This window comes from Pinus tabuliformis, chromosome 6 (assembly GCF_031772625.1).
Source record: "Pinus tabuliformis cultivar Carrire ecotype Pingquan chromosome 6, CPIR1, whole genome shotgun sequence".
NCBI classification, from domain to species: Eukaryota; Viridiplantae; Streptophyta; class Pinopsida; order Pinales; family Pinaceae; genus Pinus; species Pinus tabuliformis.
The window spans coordinates 1,607,727,424-1,607,744,084 of record NC_142292.1 but is presented as its reverse complement, the minus strand read 5'-3'; the positions used below and the strand labels follow the sequence as shown (position 1 = coordinate 1,607,744,084).

At 34.5% G+C, this 16,661-nt stretch overlaps 1 protein-coding gene across 1 annotated transcript; it reads right to left on the bottom strand.

The window, feature by feature from the left end:
- Window positions 1-1,885: 1,885 nt before the first annotated feature.
- LOC149265030 (uncharacterized protein At1g76070-like) lies at window positions 1,886-3,473 on the bottom strand. The gene has a single exon (XM_089391235.1). The coding sequence runs from the start codon at window positions 2,460-2,462 to the stop codon at window positions 1,959-1,961; it is 504 nt and encodes a 167-aa protein (XP_089247361.1). The 5' UTR covers window positions 2,463-3,473; the 3' UTR covers window positions 1,886-1,958.
- Window positions 3,474-16,661: the final 13,188 nt, after the last annotated feature.

Below are 16,661 nucleotides of genomic sequence, written 5' to 3'. Positions count from 1 at the left end.
CAACTCAATTGATAAATAAGAGTTTTTTTCATAGATTTTTTTCATATTCGAAGTGTCTGAGGTGTTTTTGAGGGTGTTAAATCCATATATTTTGTCAAAAAAACCAGTTTAAATATCAAAAATCAATATTTAATCACAATTTTTTTCACCAAATTTTAACAATTTTTTTTTTTTAAATCTTATAAAAAAGTCTTTTATCAATTAAACAGAAAACATTTCCTATAAATATTGGAATTAGATTTTCAATAATTAATTAAAGAACGTAACAAAAAGGATTTCGAACGTTTTAAAAGTCATCTTTGCTTAACTCGACAATAAGCGTGATAAGATCGCTTCATCCTTAAAAGCATGTGTTAGTGTGTTGCCACGTGATTTATTAAGACATTGCGTACCACATGAACTATATAAGTGTATTGCCACGTGTTTCACTAAATCATTATGTACCACATGAATTACATAATGTTTTGCCACGCTGTTTAGAAAATCGAATTTCATACCAAGTGAATATGTACGGCATGAAATACATCAATGTATTGCCACGTGGCTTATTAAGTCATTGTATATGGACTTTTCGCATGAGGTTTGGCTTCTTTCCATACATGAAAATGATAAGCTTATTTTAATTCAAGGTCTTTAAAATAGGAATATATATATATATATATATTTTAATTATAATAAAATTAAAATTAAAATAATAAGATGATTATGATTTATGTTTGTTATTTTTAATGAGTAATTTTTAAGTGTGATTTTTTAGAATTTATAGAGGATTTCTGATTGGAATTTGGGATAAAATTTGTGATTAAATGTTTTTTTTTAATTGGGGATAAAATTTGTGGTTAATGTTTGTTTGTTTGTTTTTTTTTTTTTTTTTTTATTCGGGGGAAGTGCATCCCGGCTGAAGAAGCATCATACAACACATATCGCCGAAGCGAGCAGATATACATCATCACTGATACAAATATCGGTGAAGCGGTATCGCCGAAGCGAGCAGATATACGTCATTACCGATACAAATATGCTGCAGCATCGCGCAGCTCCCACAGGATTCGAACGCGGCCGGGGGGTGTGCAAACCAACCGCCCCGACCGACACATCATGCACTCACGTGGTTAAATGTTGATTTGTGTTGTTTACACTGGTTTTTTGACTACATGTATGGATTCAACACTCAAAAACCTTTGGGGCACTTTAAACTGGTTTTTTCACTGCATACATGGATTCAACACTCTCAAAAATCTTTGGGGCACTTCAATTGTGAAAAGTTCACCTATCAAACTTGTGATTTCAATGAATCCCCGGAGATTCTACACAAATTAGTTCGGAAAATAAACCATAAAACTTTTTAAAAAGTAACATTTATGGTCCATCAGGCCTTAAGAAAGTAAAGGAAATAAAAGTTCATAAACCACCATAGTTTTGTTGACTTACCCAATCAAAAAAACTGATAATGTAGCAAAAACTAAAATATATGAATAAAAAATAAACAATCCCAAAAAAAATCTTTTCTTCTTCAACCCAAAAAATTTAACATACAAAATATTTTTCATACAAATAAATACCAACCATGAATCATAATCATGCTTTACAAGTACAGTGACAAGTATCTTAATACATGTCTTCCACATTTATAATGTCCAGCATGTCTTCCACATTTATAAGGTCTTGATTAGGTAACCTAAACAAATCTGCTATCACTTTGAAATTGGGTCCTTCAATTCTAACATTTTTTGTTTACTTATTGAGCTTTATCAAAAGAGTTAAATATTTCTCTTAGAATTAGATGGGTAAATGGAAAACCAAACTGTACTCCAAAGTACTACAATTATTAATCCGAATTCACTAGAATTACTAATCCAAATCTTACTTCTTATAAAAAAAAAGATCATACATATCTTTGAAATTAAACCAGCAAAAACAAACTATACTCTCAACTACTCAGAACCTCAATATTCTCATTAGTCAGAAAGCCATCCAGACTGTGGACGACCAAAGATGTCGCCGTATCTAACATCATATGACCCTGAGGCATATCGTTTAAACTGCCCCAGCGTAGGGCAGGCGGCCCTACATCCTTCCCCTGTAGGACAAACATCACTGCCCTCCTCACAATTTCCTCCCCCAGGGCTGCCAAAGATAAATTTCCGCAACTTCGACAGCTTACCCTTCGCCGGGGGCTTCTTCTCGGTCCTGTGCTTGGACACCTCCGCCAATTTTTGCTTCAACTTAACCTGCCCCATACAACCTACCTCGGGCGACGTCGGTTCCTGGGATTCGAACCCAGCGCCATTGTCCGGGATTACAGAGCTCCAACGCGCTCTTGCAGGGCGATGCCTGGTGGAATAATCTAGTCTCTTCAAGTCTCTGCCGGGGCTGAAGGTAGTCACAGTCAAGACTGCAATCGGCGGTCTGATGAGAACCGAAGATTTCGCCGGCATCTGCTGTCCGGGACTCGCGGCCATTTCACCGGATTGATTGATTGTTTGATTTTAATGAAGTTCGCTAGGCTGAACGGCAGGGATCAAGAAAATAAGCCCTAACTTATTTTCATATTCTTTTTGATGCCGAATCTTCTGCTATGGATCTTGAATCTTGATTCTGCTATGGATTTTGGATCTTGATGCCGAATCTTCTGCTATGGATCTTGGATCTTGATTTTGCTAAAGATTTTGGATCTTGACTATAAGGCTAGCAATCTTGTTTATCTTATCCTCGTAAAACAGATCGTGCATATTGTCAATCTTTAAAACTGTTTGATATCTTGTAAGCTGCAGATTCAATAACAAAGTGCCGTGATCACCAAATCCTTATTGCAGGATATGCAAATTCTCTCCTCCATGAGTAGAGTGATAAGCTTCTCAGCGTCAACAATCCAAGATTTTCTGAAGACTGGCTTTCTTGCTTTCTCCCACCTGAGTTTTTCTTATATGGACTTGGAAGGGGTTCACACGCAAAGTATGATTGCAAAAATTATTTCTACAAACGAACTGTTGGAGATAGCGTGATGTGATTTAAAGGTGGAAATTTACCAGTGCACGGTACAGATTAAACAGCCTTACCAGTAAATCCAAGTAACTTTCTTGTCGCTTAATGCAAGTGTCCGCTGACAATATGCATTTTTCCCTTTATCGGCATGCACAGATCTTGAACCATTTGTATGATCCTCCATTTTTAAGGCAGGGCAAATAAGAAGAGCACATGGTTCAGGACCTCAGGTTATTTCACTATTTCTCAAATTTGTCTATATCTGATAGATTCACTTCACGGGCGCCTGTAGGTTTAGTCTTCTCACATGTGCGGAACGAGACGAGAGTTCAAACCAGGACTGGCCACTTTCAACCATCATAATCAAATTTAGAATGAGATTTAACACTTCATCTCACCGCACCTGTGTACAATTTAGGGATCGGGGATTCGGGGATAGTCTGTGGGAAGCGTGTTTGAGCAGTATTTTTCACAGACGTCAGCTGTGGTCTAAAAAAATTGAAGTGATAGGTGATAGATGGCAGCAACGCTCAGAGGCCATAGATTCCTTGTTTGGAATCTTGTACATTGCAAAGTTTCCTGCAGTTACCTATCACTTCAAAATTATGTTTAAGACATGTTCAAAACTGTCTAAAGCTGGTTGTTATTTCTATATCTGTTTAACATCTTAAAATAATAAATTTTATATTTAAAATATTAAAAGAATATATATATTTTAATTTAAAATATTAAAAATAAAAAATTTTGTCAATTTAATAACATTAATTTCAAAAATATTTAAATGGTTAAAATTTCAAAAATATTTAAATGGTTAAAATTATTATAGCATTGCATTAAATTTAAATTACACTAACTACTCACTCTTAACATGATTGAAGTGTTTTTTGGTATCTCATACACACTCTTAATATGAATAGAATTTTTTTATTTCCATATTTATAACTTTAACTATATCACAAATACAATTCTAAAAATCCAATCACACTAACAAAACTTCACATTTTAAAGGTTTTAGATAAAATTTATTATTTAAAAAATTTAAAGATATCATAAATTTAAGCTGGTAAAATCCTTTATGTTAATCTAATATAATATATTTATTATGTTAATCTAATATAATATATTATATAAATATATTTAGCTATAATAAATTTATGAAAATTAAATAATAATTATTTATCTATATTTACGTATATAAATTTATATTATAAATTAAATTGACTAATTATTGAATTACAAAATAATATTTTTTGGTTATATTTTTTTTAATTAATTTATATGTTATTTCAATTTAAAATTTTAATAATAATAAATAAAATGTAGCTAATTAATAATTATTCACAAATATTTATATAAAAATGACATAAGATTTTCATTTACTTTAAAAAAATGATGTTGGGAGATGCTTTAGGAAGGTGTGGGGTTTCGAATAGTTTAGAGTTTGTGTGATATTTCTTGGTTAATAATTTCGTATTGGGGAAGGGACTTTAATATCCCTTAGTTAATCTTTTTCTCATTGTAAATAATTGGAATTATTAAATGCATGAGAGAGTGACAAAGATTCCATTTCTTGAGGAGTTGGTTGTTTTAAATATTGGTCATGGGTTCACTGAGTGGCTTTTAATGACTGTGTATTAGCTTAGCTGCAAAACAAGGATGTGCCCATGTTCTCTTTGGAAAACAGTTACAAGCAACAAAGGACAAAAAAGAAGAAGGAATGGGTGGTGGTGTCCTCGCAGGTTGACATGCATGCAATCATGGAGAATGATGGACAATCAGTCTGTTCGAAAAGGAGGGCATTCATTCCTGTGTACTCTCAGGGAAGTATAGAGGATATGCATAGAAACTATCTCTTGGGGGGTGCACAAAAGTAGTGGAAGAAAAACTAGCTGAGGGAACCCACTGGGAAGGGGGGCTAGGTTGATCAATATAACTATTGGGAGCAAAGGGCATCTTGGTGCTTGTGGGGCTGGTGAACCACCATGTGTTGCCTCTGGGTATGAACAACACTGATGCTTACTTCTACCGGTGAACAACCAATGGAAGGATGCCCCTTGTAATCCTTGGTAGCTTAGCTAGTTGAGGAACCTTCTGATTTAAGTAGGAAATATTCTCATGAAAGGGGTTGCACTCACAGTGTTGGGATCTCTGCTATGACGTTGCAATGTTGTAATCTGCTTAGATAACTGGTGGGCGAAAGTGGTGTTGCCTTGGGACACCCTGTTTCAGCTGTGATACTAGTTAAAATGTGTCATTGGCATTCGTTGTGTACAAATGAAAGTTCATTGGTTCATTGACTGTTTGAACAACTGGTAGGTGAAGGCAACGCGCCTTTAGATACCATGTTTTAGCTGAAGATTTAGTTGTTCCTCTGAAAGAACTCATCCTCAAGAACTGGAATTTGGCTCAAGGGTGACAACTACAAGTGATAGTGGTTGTAACGTGTCTATGGTTGGGTGGAGAGTTGGAGTCCCAATCTCAGCTGCTAAGTACATTTAACCAAATAAGTATACTCAAGCTTTGCACCTCGAATTTCAAGTATATGTTAAATGTGTAGGCTTAAGGCCTGTATTGGTATGGGTTCAATGTGCTGGTACAATACATGTAATGTGTTATGGAAGCTGATTTCCTACATGCTTAAGAAATGTTGGTTTCTTGTGTAATTCCTAAGTAAATGAATGGATTCACGCGTGTATTCATGAGTTTGTTTTGCTTCTTATCATTAGCTCAAGAGCCTTGTAGATCTCTGAACTATTATTAGTTTGAAATTGGCCCAATGGGATTAAGTGTGATTGAATGGAAAAATATTTGTCAAGTTTCTTTTTATGCACTTGAAAGGTTAGCAATCAAGCCTTGTTTTATTAGTTCCAAGCTCAGGCAAGATAACGTTCACATGAATGTAAAACACAGGGAATTCTAATACTAATGGTTGTGTGCGGGAGGGATAATAAGCACACAAATTATAGAAGTGCACACACACACACACACAAATAAATATAAACACATACATACCCATAAGATAGCATAGACCATATGGAATGTGGTGTAATTAAGTTAATTTATGACCAAACCAATCCTTCTGCAAATCCCTTCGCTCCATTCTTGAACACACGCGCACACACACACACACACATATTACAGTGTTGTAGAAGCATTGTGTCATGGAAGCTTCTTTAATTCCCATAACCAAAGTCAGAGGCACCATGCTTATAAAATAGCCATCATAAAGCTCATGCATTGAATTTTTTAATGGAGTCGGGGTCAAAGTACATTGGCAGAGTTATGCTTGTTTTATTTAGCCTCAACAGAAGCCTGTCACTTAACCAGAGTCGGGAATCAGAAGCAGTGAAAGGAGGAGCATGTGAAGGGAGTGTCGAGATGACAGGGACCATGATGACATGGAGGATCTGTGATATGGAAAAGGTCAAGGTTAGTTGGAGCCTACACTTTGGATGGCGAGAGGACATAGAAACCACTTGGAAAGAGCAAGCCTATGCATCATTCAAAAGACGGAAGTGGGGCCATAGAGACAAAAAATTGATACTATAGTTAGCGTGAAAATTTGCTTCCCAGAGTCTGTTACCTAAAGGCATCACTTGTGCATCGATTGTGGAGCACTAGGATGACTCAAAATCTAGGATGATGTGTAGAGGTCGAAGAACGAATGCCGCAAAGAATTAAACTATTGGGAGCAAATTCTTGAGGTTGGTCGCATTGCGTAGAACTTAAGTGTCGGGGCTAATCGAGTGGGATTGCACTATATATATATATATATATATATATATGAGATGGTCTAGGTGGATATTAAAGAAAGGTTTGAGCCTATTCCTTTGATTGCATATATATATATATATATATATATATATATATATATATATATATATATATATAACACTGTCACATAGGTTGGGACTGGCCTATTCGAAACTTGGTTCCAAGCCTTGCTATAGTGGTTCTGTGGGATTTTTGAGGGTTTGTTTCTAAGTTGACTGGGTATATATATAGATATAAAGAATAAGAAAACCAAGCATGCCACATGGCAAGGGAAAAAAAAGGATGATAATTTCAAACTAATAAAGATCTTGAAGGTCATAAATTGAAATCCTAGAGTTTAATTGGGACAAAGTTTATATTGTCGAAATCATTTCGATGAGACAAATGTGATGACATCATTTGTTTTGAGTTTCGAAAGGGTAGAAGAGAGACAAAATATTTATACCCCATTTCCTTGATGTGACTATGGGAGTGAGGTCATCATAGTAATTTCCTCCTACTAACCTTAATTGGGTGGAGAATAATAGGGGGTATGTTACAAAGTGGTATCATAGCTTCCAGGTTCAACGGTTGGATTGGATGGGATCTATCACAAAATAAGTGAAGATGCAATGGTCGTTGGCTTGGAAAAAGAAGGTTGGCTACAAAAATGATAAAAGCTAAGTTTTAAAATTTTATAATTATAGCCTCATTAAAGAGATTGGTATTCGATTGATGTTGATGGCCCTGGTAAGGAGGCTAATTGTAATTCATGGTAATGGTTTTGGTAAAACCATGATTTCTAAAACTATGTAGGAATGATTACAAATGAACTGATATGCTTATGTGCATGAAAAATTTTGATTTTGGAAATTATGCTGGGAAATAAGTATGCCTAATTATGTCCTAGATTTTTAAGATGTGACTAATGAATAAATGAGATATGTGTATAGTTGTAGGACAACATGTTGGATACAACATGGCAGGGCAACAACCAATGTGTAATTTGCATGGATGACACTAACAACTGAGTGCATGTGGCACCATAGCAAGACTCAATGGCAATGATAGAAGCCTATATTATGGCATGGTGCAACATGTATGAATGGTGGGAAAATTCTTGAACTCTTATTCATGAACCATTGGGAACATCAGAACTCATGGGGATTGAGTTTTTATAGTTGTTTAAGATTTTATGTTTTGTGTTCTTGAATGATTTATGTTTGCAATGTCCTTTGACTATTGACTTGTGCATGGGAATGTTGTTTTGTTTTGTGACTTTGTGACTGTTGTCATGAATTTATTTCTTTTTATTGTTTCCCTCTTTTTCTTTATATTTTGGCTTTCGTTTTCATGCTTTGGGGGCCTTGGGAACATTGGTCGTGTGGCGCAGGAAAGCCATGAGGCTTTGATAAGAGAGTGAAGGAGGCCCTATGCATAAATAAAGAACATGAACAAAATGAGAAAGATTTCAAATGGGCAGATGGGCAAATATGGCAACAAGTATAAATGAGAAAATATGAACGATTGGAATTTAACTTTGCAAACAATGTTGTTATAAAATAATAGCCAAAGGTTCTGGAGTAAAAAACAAGGTGCAAAAGGTAAAGGGAGGAATTATGGTAAAATAATTATTGTGACAAACACATGCTTGCATAAGGAAAGGAGTTCTCTAAACTGTTATTTTAATTGACATATGTTCATGAATAGTATGTCCATGACTAAGTGCAAAATAATATGACAATCAAGAAGGTTGGTTGGGTCTATGGAGATAATGGATGGTGAGATGACATCCATGAATGAAAATGGCTCAAAGGAGGTTCTCTTAACCCTAACTTTAATTACATATGCAAATGTGTGTTCATGATCGTGATGATATGTATGCATAAATTCCATTGTGTCTGACAGGGTCTTATCAAGAATAATTCTTGTGGAAGAATGATTTTATAAATTTAATTGATGAAAATGTAAATGGCTAAATGGAAAGACATAATAAGTTGGTCAATGAGATTCCTAATTGAAAGAGGAATCGATTGGGCAGGGAAGCCCTGGATGACCAATGATTTTAGTGTCATAAGAATATGATTTTTACATGCTCATGTTGTGTCATGTAGATGACAAGAAAATTTTGATGGTTATGGAAACAAGTGCATTAACTATTAATCAAAATACTTGATTTCAGAATTGGGCATGGATTGATGCCAGCTGATATTTTGGTGGAGTAGAGAAACTTTGATGATAATACAACTGAGAAACACATAGGGCTTGTTGGTTGATAATCACATAGTACACTCATATGAAAGTCCGGCTAAGAAACCTAGAAGGATTTCTGGTTGATAATCATTGTGTAGTGGTTGTGCCTTACAAGGCTAATAAACCCACTTAATATTATGTTGATTGATAACATTGAGAGATGGAGGCACCCAGGGCTAGTGGGATGATGACACTTGATGGTAGTTCCATGCAATTGGGATGAGAAGACAGGTGTAAGTTTCACTAAGTTGTTGGAAAGTGCACTCTTGTTCCTTCAAGTTAACATAGCTGATAAACCCTCCATGTTATTAACTATATCTCTCTCTCCAAGGATGAAGATATTCTCTATGTTTTGCATGAACTTCTGCACTGATTTGTAGCCACTATGGTGTAACAACGAGGAGTTGTTGAGAACATATGATAAATGGGCTTATTAATGATTGATTTGTGGCCATTGTGGTGTAACAACAAAGAGATATTGAAAACACTTGATAAATGGGCTTGTTAATGACTAATTTGTAGCCAATATGGTGTAACGATGAGGAGATGTTGAGAACACCTGATAAATGAGCTTGTTAATTACTGATTCAAGGTCACTATGTTGTAGCATCGAGGAGTTGTTGAGAACACCTAATAAATGGGCTTGTTAATGATTGATTTGTGGCGATAGTGGTGTAACGATGAAGAGATGTTGAGAAAACCTTATAAATGGGCTTTTTAATGACTAATCTGTAGCCATTGTGGTGTAACAACGAGGAGCTATTGATAACTCCAAATAAATGGGATTGTTAATGAATAATTTGTGGTCATTGTGGTGTAACAACGAGGAACTGTTGAGAACACCTAGTAAATGGGCTTTATTAAAGAAATGTATGTGAATGGTTGAGAAACCATTCAGAGGACAAGACATGAATTATAATTTAAATTATTGCAATTCCTTATGATTGTTCTCATAAACAATTGTGTTCCTAGATGTAAAAAAACATGGAAATTACCTGGTTGGGTGAATGGAATTGGAAACAAGGTGGGTAGAAATAGCTTGAAGATATCAGAGTGCGCAATGGAATATTGATTATAATATTTTAGGAACAAGGCCATTGTGGGGCACTCACACCTAATGGTGCCAACTAATTGCCATGAAGCATGCTATGACCGGTATGAAAGCATTGAGGCTGGGGCTTGCCTTGGTTATGAGACTCTTCCGATGAGACTCTTGCCAAGGAAGAATAACTAGCTAAGGGAACCCACTAGGAAGGGGGGTTGGATTGATGAATATACTTGTTGGGAGCAGAGGGCATCTTGGTGCTTATGGGGCTCGTGGGGCTCATGAATCACCATTTGTTTCCTTGGAGGCTAAATAGCACTAGTGTTTGCTTCCACTGGTGAATCACCAACGGAAGGGTTCCCCCTATACTCCTTGCTAGCTTAGCCAGCTGAGGAACCTTTCAATTTAAGTGGGAAATCTTCTCTTGAAGGGGATTGCACTCTCGGTGTGGGGATCTATGCTATGATGCTACAATGTTGTGATATTCTTAGATAGCTGGTGGGAAAAGGTGGTGTTTCCTTGGGATGCCCTGTTTCAGCTATGATACTAGTTAAAAGGTACCATTAGCATTGGATGTGTACAAGTGAAGGTTCACTAGTTAATTGACTATTCGAATAACTGGTGCGTGAAGGCAACATGGATTTGAACACCCTATTCACTTGGAGATTTTTTACTCCTCTGAGAGCACTCATCCTCAAGTACAAGAATCTGGCTCGGGGGCGACAACTACAAATGATCATCGTTGCAGCTTGTCTATGGTTGTGTGGAGAGTTAGAGTCCCAATCTCTTTTGTTGAGCACGTTTAATCAAACAAGTATACTAAAGGTTTACACCTCGAATGTAAAGTATATGTTAAACATGTAGGATTAAGGCTTGTATTGGTATGGGTTCAATGTTTTGGTCCAATACTTGTAATGTTTCGTGGAAGGTGATTTCCTACATGCTTAAGAAATGTTGGTTTCTTGTGTAATTCATGAGTAAATGAATGGATTCCTATGTGTATTCATGAGCTTATTTTGCTCCTTATCATTAGTTCAAGAGGCCTGTAGATTCTCAAACTATTATTTGTTTGAAATTGGCCCAATGTTTATATCGTCGGAATCTTATTGACAAGACGCATGTGATGCCATTATTTGTTTTGATTTTCGAAAGAGTAGAAGAAAGAAAAATATTTAGACCCCATTTCCATGACATGACTACGGGAGTCAGGTCATCATAGTAACTCTTGCTAACCTTAATTAGGCAGGGATTAGTAGATGTATGTTACAGTTTGAAACAAAGGAGGTAAATTACATTCTTGAATTGACTAAAGAACACTCGATCTTCCCTAGTGGAGGCTGATCAAAGGTTTTGCAAGATGATAATATCAAGAGGAGTAGTTTAGGGGTAAACACGTGCATGAAAACAACGATTAAAGAATGTGTTTCATGGATCCCAAGAGGATACAAAGAAACTTATAATGAAAATATTTGGATCAAAGGTGATAGGAATCATTGTTAGATGTCAAAGATATCATCCTTCTAACTATTTTGAGGATGAGTCTCTAACGTTTCACTCTTAGATAATGCACTAGTTAACAAGGTGAGTTCAATTTAAGGATTAAAGGAAGAAAAGGGGATCATAGTTTGAGAAAAAACTTTGTGGCTCTATATGACATAGAGGAGGTTGAAAATGGGGATAATTGTGCTCAAGCAACAAGGATTTCATTAGGGGAGGCGGGTTTTACAATGTTGGTGGCTATAAAAAAAGATTTTACACTTAGGACTAGTAAGAAATATAAAGGGAGGAGTAATAAAATAAACATGTAATACCTTGGAAAGAGATTTTAAGGTGGGAAATAATTATGAGGTTACCACAAGAAGAAGAAGAATAAATAAATGCATAAAATTGGTAGACAAAACTGAAGCTTGTGATACATGAAGATGTAACAATAAATGAAGCTCTAAAAATATCTTCTAAACATTTGATAGGGAGATGTATGCATTGGACAAAGGTGGATATATTTTTAAAGGTATATTCCATGGTACCATACCTTGGTAAAAGGATGGGCGGCCTTCCATTCCATATCTAAAGAAGATATGTTAAAAATCTTAAGGAATTGTTGGTTCCAAGGCAATGAGGCATTAAATACTAAAAAATGGTTGTCATGCCTTAACTTTAGGTTAGAGAAGCTAACCATGCATAGATTGTGGGTAAAACTAATTCGTTAACTCTTTAGAAATGGCTTTTATGCTTTAACCATAGGTCAAAGAAGCTAACCATACATGCATTATGACTAAAACTTCTTGGCTTGACACTAGATCTTTAGACAATGGATACTTTTAGGGCCAATGCGAATAACATTGAGGCCTTCCTACAGGTGGATAAGTAGTGTAAATTGGAAACCTCATGTTTAGCAGCTCAAACATTAGTCGAACTAGAGCTAAGGGATGGGTTTGTAAAGGTTTTAGATATAAGCCCCATGTTAACCCTAAAACACCTTATTAATCCCTAGATATTGACTGATTGCATTTCTATTATTATATTGTTATGCAGGATAGAACCCCACATGGTCCCATTTTATTATAATTGTACCCCTTGTCTCGTATATATATACTAAGGAGACCTCCCCCTTATCTCTTATATATATAGTATTAGAATCATCAAATATTGTCTTATACATTGTATTCATTGTAAGAGGATGTGTCCCTCTGTAAGAGAAGTGTAATTATTGGTTTCTTATCATTTTCGAGGTGCAAGGTTCATAGAATTTGGTATCAGAGCTGATGATCCTAATTTTTTGTTGCTTCGAACGGGTCATCATGACATTTTAGCTATAACTTCTTCTTCTTCTTGAGAAGTTTTAGATGACGAAACTTGGAGAATATTGAAAATACATCTTGGGTAATATTTGGTTCAAATTTTAGATCTTGGTTCGCCATATTTTCGGAGATATGTTCCAATGAAGTTAGGGTTTTTGAATGCTCCTAAAATCAAACTCAAATTGAAGTTAGTTTGGATTTTTTGCTATAACTTTTTTTTTGAGGTTTTAGTCCATGTAACTTGGACCGTATTGAGGGGTAATCAAGGTGAAAATATACTTCAAATTTCATATCTTGGTTCACTATACTTTTGGATATATGCTTTAAGGAATTCTAGAACCCCTTTTTTCTTTGTAATGGAGCTTCATTAACTATTACCATTCCCATGGAGGAAATCCATATATTTTTGTCTTCCGCTCTAGCCTTTGAGGGGGAAGTTGATTCCATAGTCAGTGCTTCTAGACAAGAATCATTAACCTTATATGAAATTATTTTGATTGATTTTAATTATTTTGATCAACTTCCCCAAAGATTTTTTTTTCTCTTATGTGGTTCACGGTTCGTGAAGATTAGTGACCGCTACGTCCACAAAATATTTGTACTAGGAAGATCCACCTGAATGGATCACTTCCTATGGGTTCAACCATGGATCCTGACCTCGAAAGTGTCGAGAGAATTGAACTTGTGACCTATCAATAACAAAGGTGCTTTAATGATGTGGATTCAACCAATTGAGCTAATAGTTGGGGCTCTCCACCAAAAATGCTTGCTCACGAGATTTCTAGCATTTTGGTTTTGGTTTGTGCCCTTTTTCTTTATTGGATGAGCTCAAGTGGGGGGACGAGAATACTAAGGATTATAGTATTTGTAAGTAGATTTGACATTGAAAAGATGTATTCCCGTAAGCCAAAACCTCAATCCATCTTTTCCATTTAAGAATCATTTTATTCGGTAAAACCTTACTGTGTTGATCTCAAAACATATTTTAGTGTGTGAATGTGTGTGTATTTTATTTTCCCAAAGTAATTATGATATCTTCAAACATTGATAAACACCAATAAGTAATGAAGCATTTGGGAAGTGAACCCAATATGGAATTTGAGTGAATGATACAATGTTAGAGTTGAAATTTAGGAACCATGGCATGATAAAATGCCCTACTCTTCTTGAGAACCAAGAACCCTCCTAAAAAAATTATAATAACCAACACAATATAAAAATAAGACATTAAAAGGGCCTTTAAACCACATACATACCTTACAAGATTTTTTATTTTTTTTTAATCCATTGGCATGAATTTGATGTAGGAGGCTAGAACCCATTAATCATGCATATGACCACATCTAAATTATAGAGTGAGTAGGTTACCTCTAACAATGGAACCTCTTCTAATTTCTCCATCATATACGCTCTAGGAATAGGAGGTTTTGAAACAAATATATTGGATGGATTAAATTTTTGATCACATCCTTGAATGAAACATACCTGGAGAAGGAAATGACACAATCTTGCCATTGCTCCTCCATGCAAGTGTAAAGTCATACTAATTCATAATTCTTTGCATACATTGTAGTTTGACAACACAAAAATAGAAAGTTGTTTCTAGTCCACTGGGATCCAGCTTGTAATTTAGTTTGTGCTTCATATTTTTCCCAACATTCTCCAAAGTTCATCAATAGGATCAAGGTTTTCTTTATGAGCAATTTGAACATGATTTGAAATCAGGCTTTTTATGCAGGCATTTCTTTAAACACTTGTCATGCATACATTTTTTTAAACACTTTCCATGCATCATCAGATTGAGGGGATGTGAGAACAATGACCTAACACTTTGTAAATGACATTTCATAGCACCAAGGCCTATCTTAACCTTCACATCCTAAAGCCTAGTAATTTGGATTCCATAAAAAATCAAAATAAAAAAATGACATTAATATGAGCCCTCCATAACTTTGTTATAGAAACATATATTTCCTATTTATAAGAAAAAAGAGAAAAAACTATCATGGATTAAAATGACTAACAAACCATTCCTCCTCTAAAAATACAAGCACATGACTAGCACCACTTATTATGGTAGAGGATACTACCATTTTAGGAATAGAAACATTATTAACTTCCAACATTAAAACTCTATGACCATCTCGTCCTTTGGATATCATACTACACATATAAACCCTCCCTCTTGTATACTCTAAAGTGGAGGGACACAAGCCTAAAATCACTAATAACAACCATGTAGAATGGTCTTACAACAATAGTAAAATATATAAATGATCTTACAAAAATAGTAAATATATAAAAATACATTATAAAGAATGTAAGTGTGATGATCTAACAATAAATTAGTAAATAAAAGATTATGACAACTCCAATCACACACATTACTCAAAGTGTATTATTTTAAAATATGTTTCACACTGTGGTTTTATAGGAGTAATTGATCCATGCATTGAAGAGCTAATTGGGATGATGGGAATTAGTCATTGTGCCATCTTCTTGCTCAGGTCACCCACATATTTGTTAGTAAGAGCATTAATGATCATAATTAACTTTTTTTTTTAAATTTAAATTGATATTACCTCAAAATATCAAGATACCTCATGCCATACATCACATTTTAAATTATTATTAGTCTTAATCTGCCACGAGGGAAACTATATCTGTTGACTAATAATTTAATAGCTAGTATTAGAATTAAGTGTGTACCGCTGAAAATAATAAGTTCTAACATAAAATGAGTTACATAGATAAAAAAATATCTCAATCACAACATATCATAAGATCAAGATCCTAAGGAGGTTATATATATATATATATATATATATATATAAACTTTCTCAAATCTAGTCTTATTTTAATCATTTTCTAATTTCTTTATCTTTTTTACTTATCTAGGTCTTTGTGATGTTTCCCTTTTAGTTTTTATTTATATTTTGTTATTATGGTTTGTTAATAGAAATATGGGATTTAGTTTCCTTTTTTTTTGGTTAGACTTTTTATGTTCCTTTTCCTAACTTTTATATATATATATATATATATATATATTTCTTTTTTCTTTGATTTTTATTTTAATAATACTATTTATATTAATTTATATATATATATATATATATATTTTTCCTTTTTCTTTGATTTTTATTTTAATAATACTATTTATATTCATTTTTATTAATATATTCATTTAACTAGAAACTACTTTCAATATTATTTTGACTTGCTCCTCTCTAATGTTCATCTTATAACTTTAATTAAAAAATTTAGTTTATTTTCCAATGGCTATTTCTGGGACATGATGCATCTCCGCTATTTATACCTAATGATAGATCTAGTTTTTCATCCTTGTCCTAAGTATGAACCACAGTAGATGGTTCGAAACATTGACTCAAATCCGATGATGTGATTAATCCGAAATACATTTAGAATAATGATATGGATCATAGAAGTCTGAAATCAATAATGGAATAGGTTTCAACCTAACAAGTTTTTGTGCGGATTTTGGGAGGAGTTGTAGAATTAAAGATGGCAATGACTTCCTGGTCTTGGGGCTAGGAACATGGTTGAATTTACTTGCTTTTATCCCCTCCACCCTTTTGTTGGCGCGTGAATTTCTAAGGCATGCGATGCTAAGATGGAAAAATGTTGTAACAACCCAAATTTCCTATCCTATGTACACAATGTATATACTTTTATAAATTAAAAGAATGAGAGAGGGGCATGGATTTCATTGCTTGAGGTAGGATATTGCTTGAGGGAATTATTAATTTAAATATAAGTCCTTGGTTGGATGAGGACGTTACTTTCTTATGAAGTTCAAGGTTTCC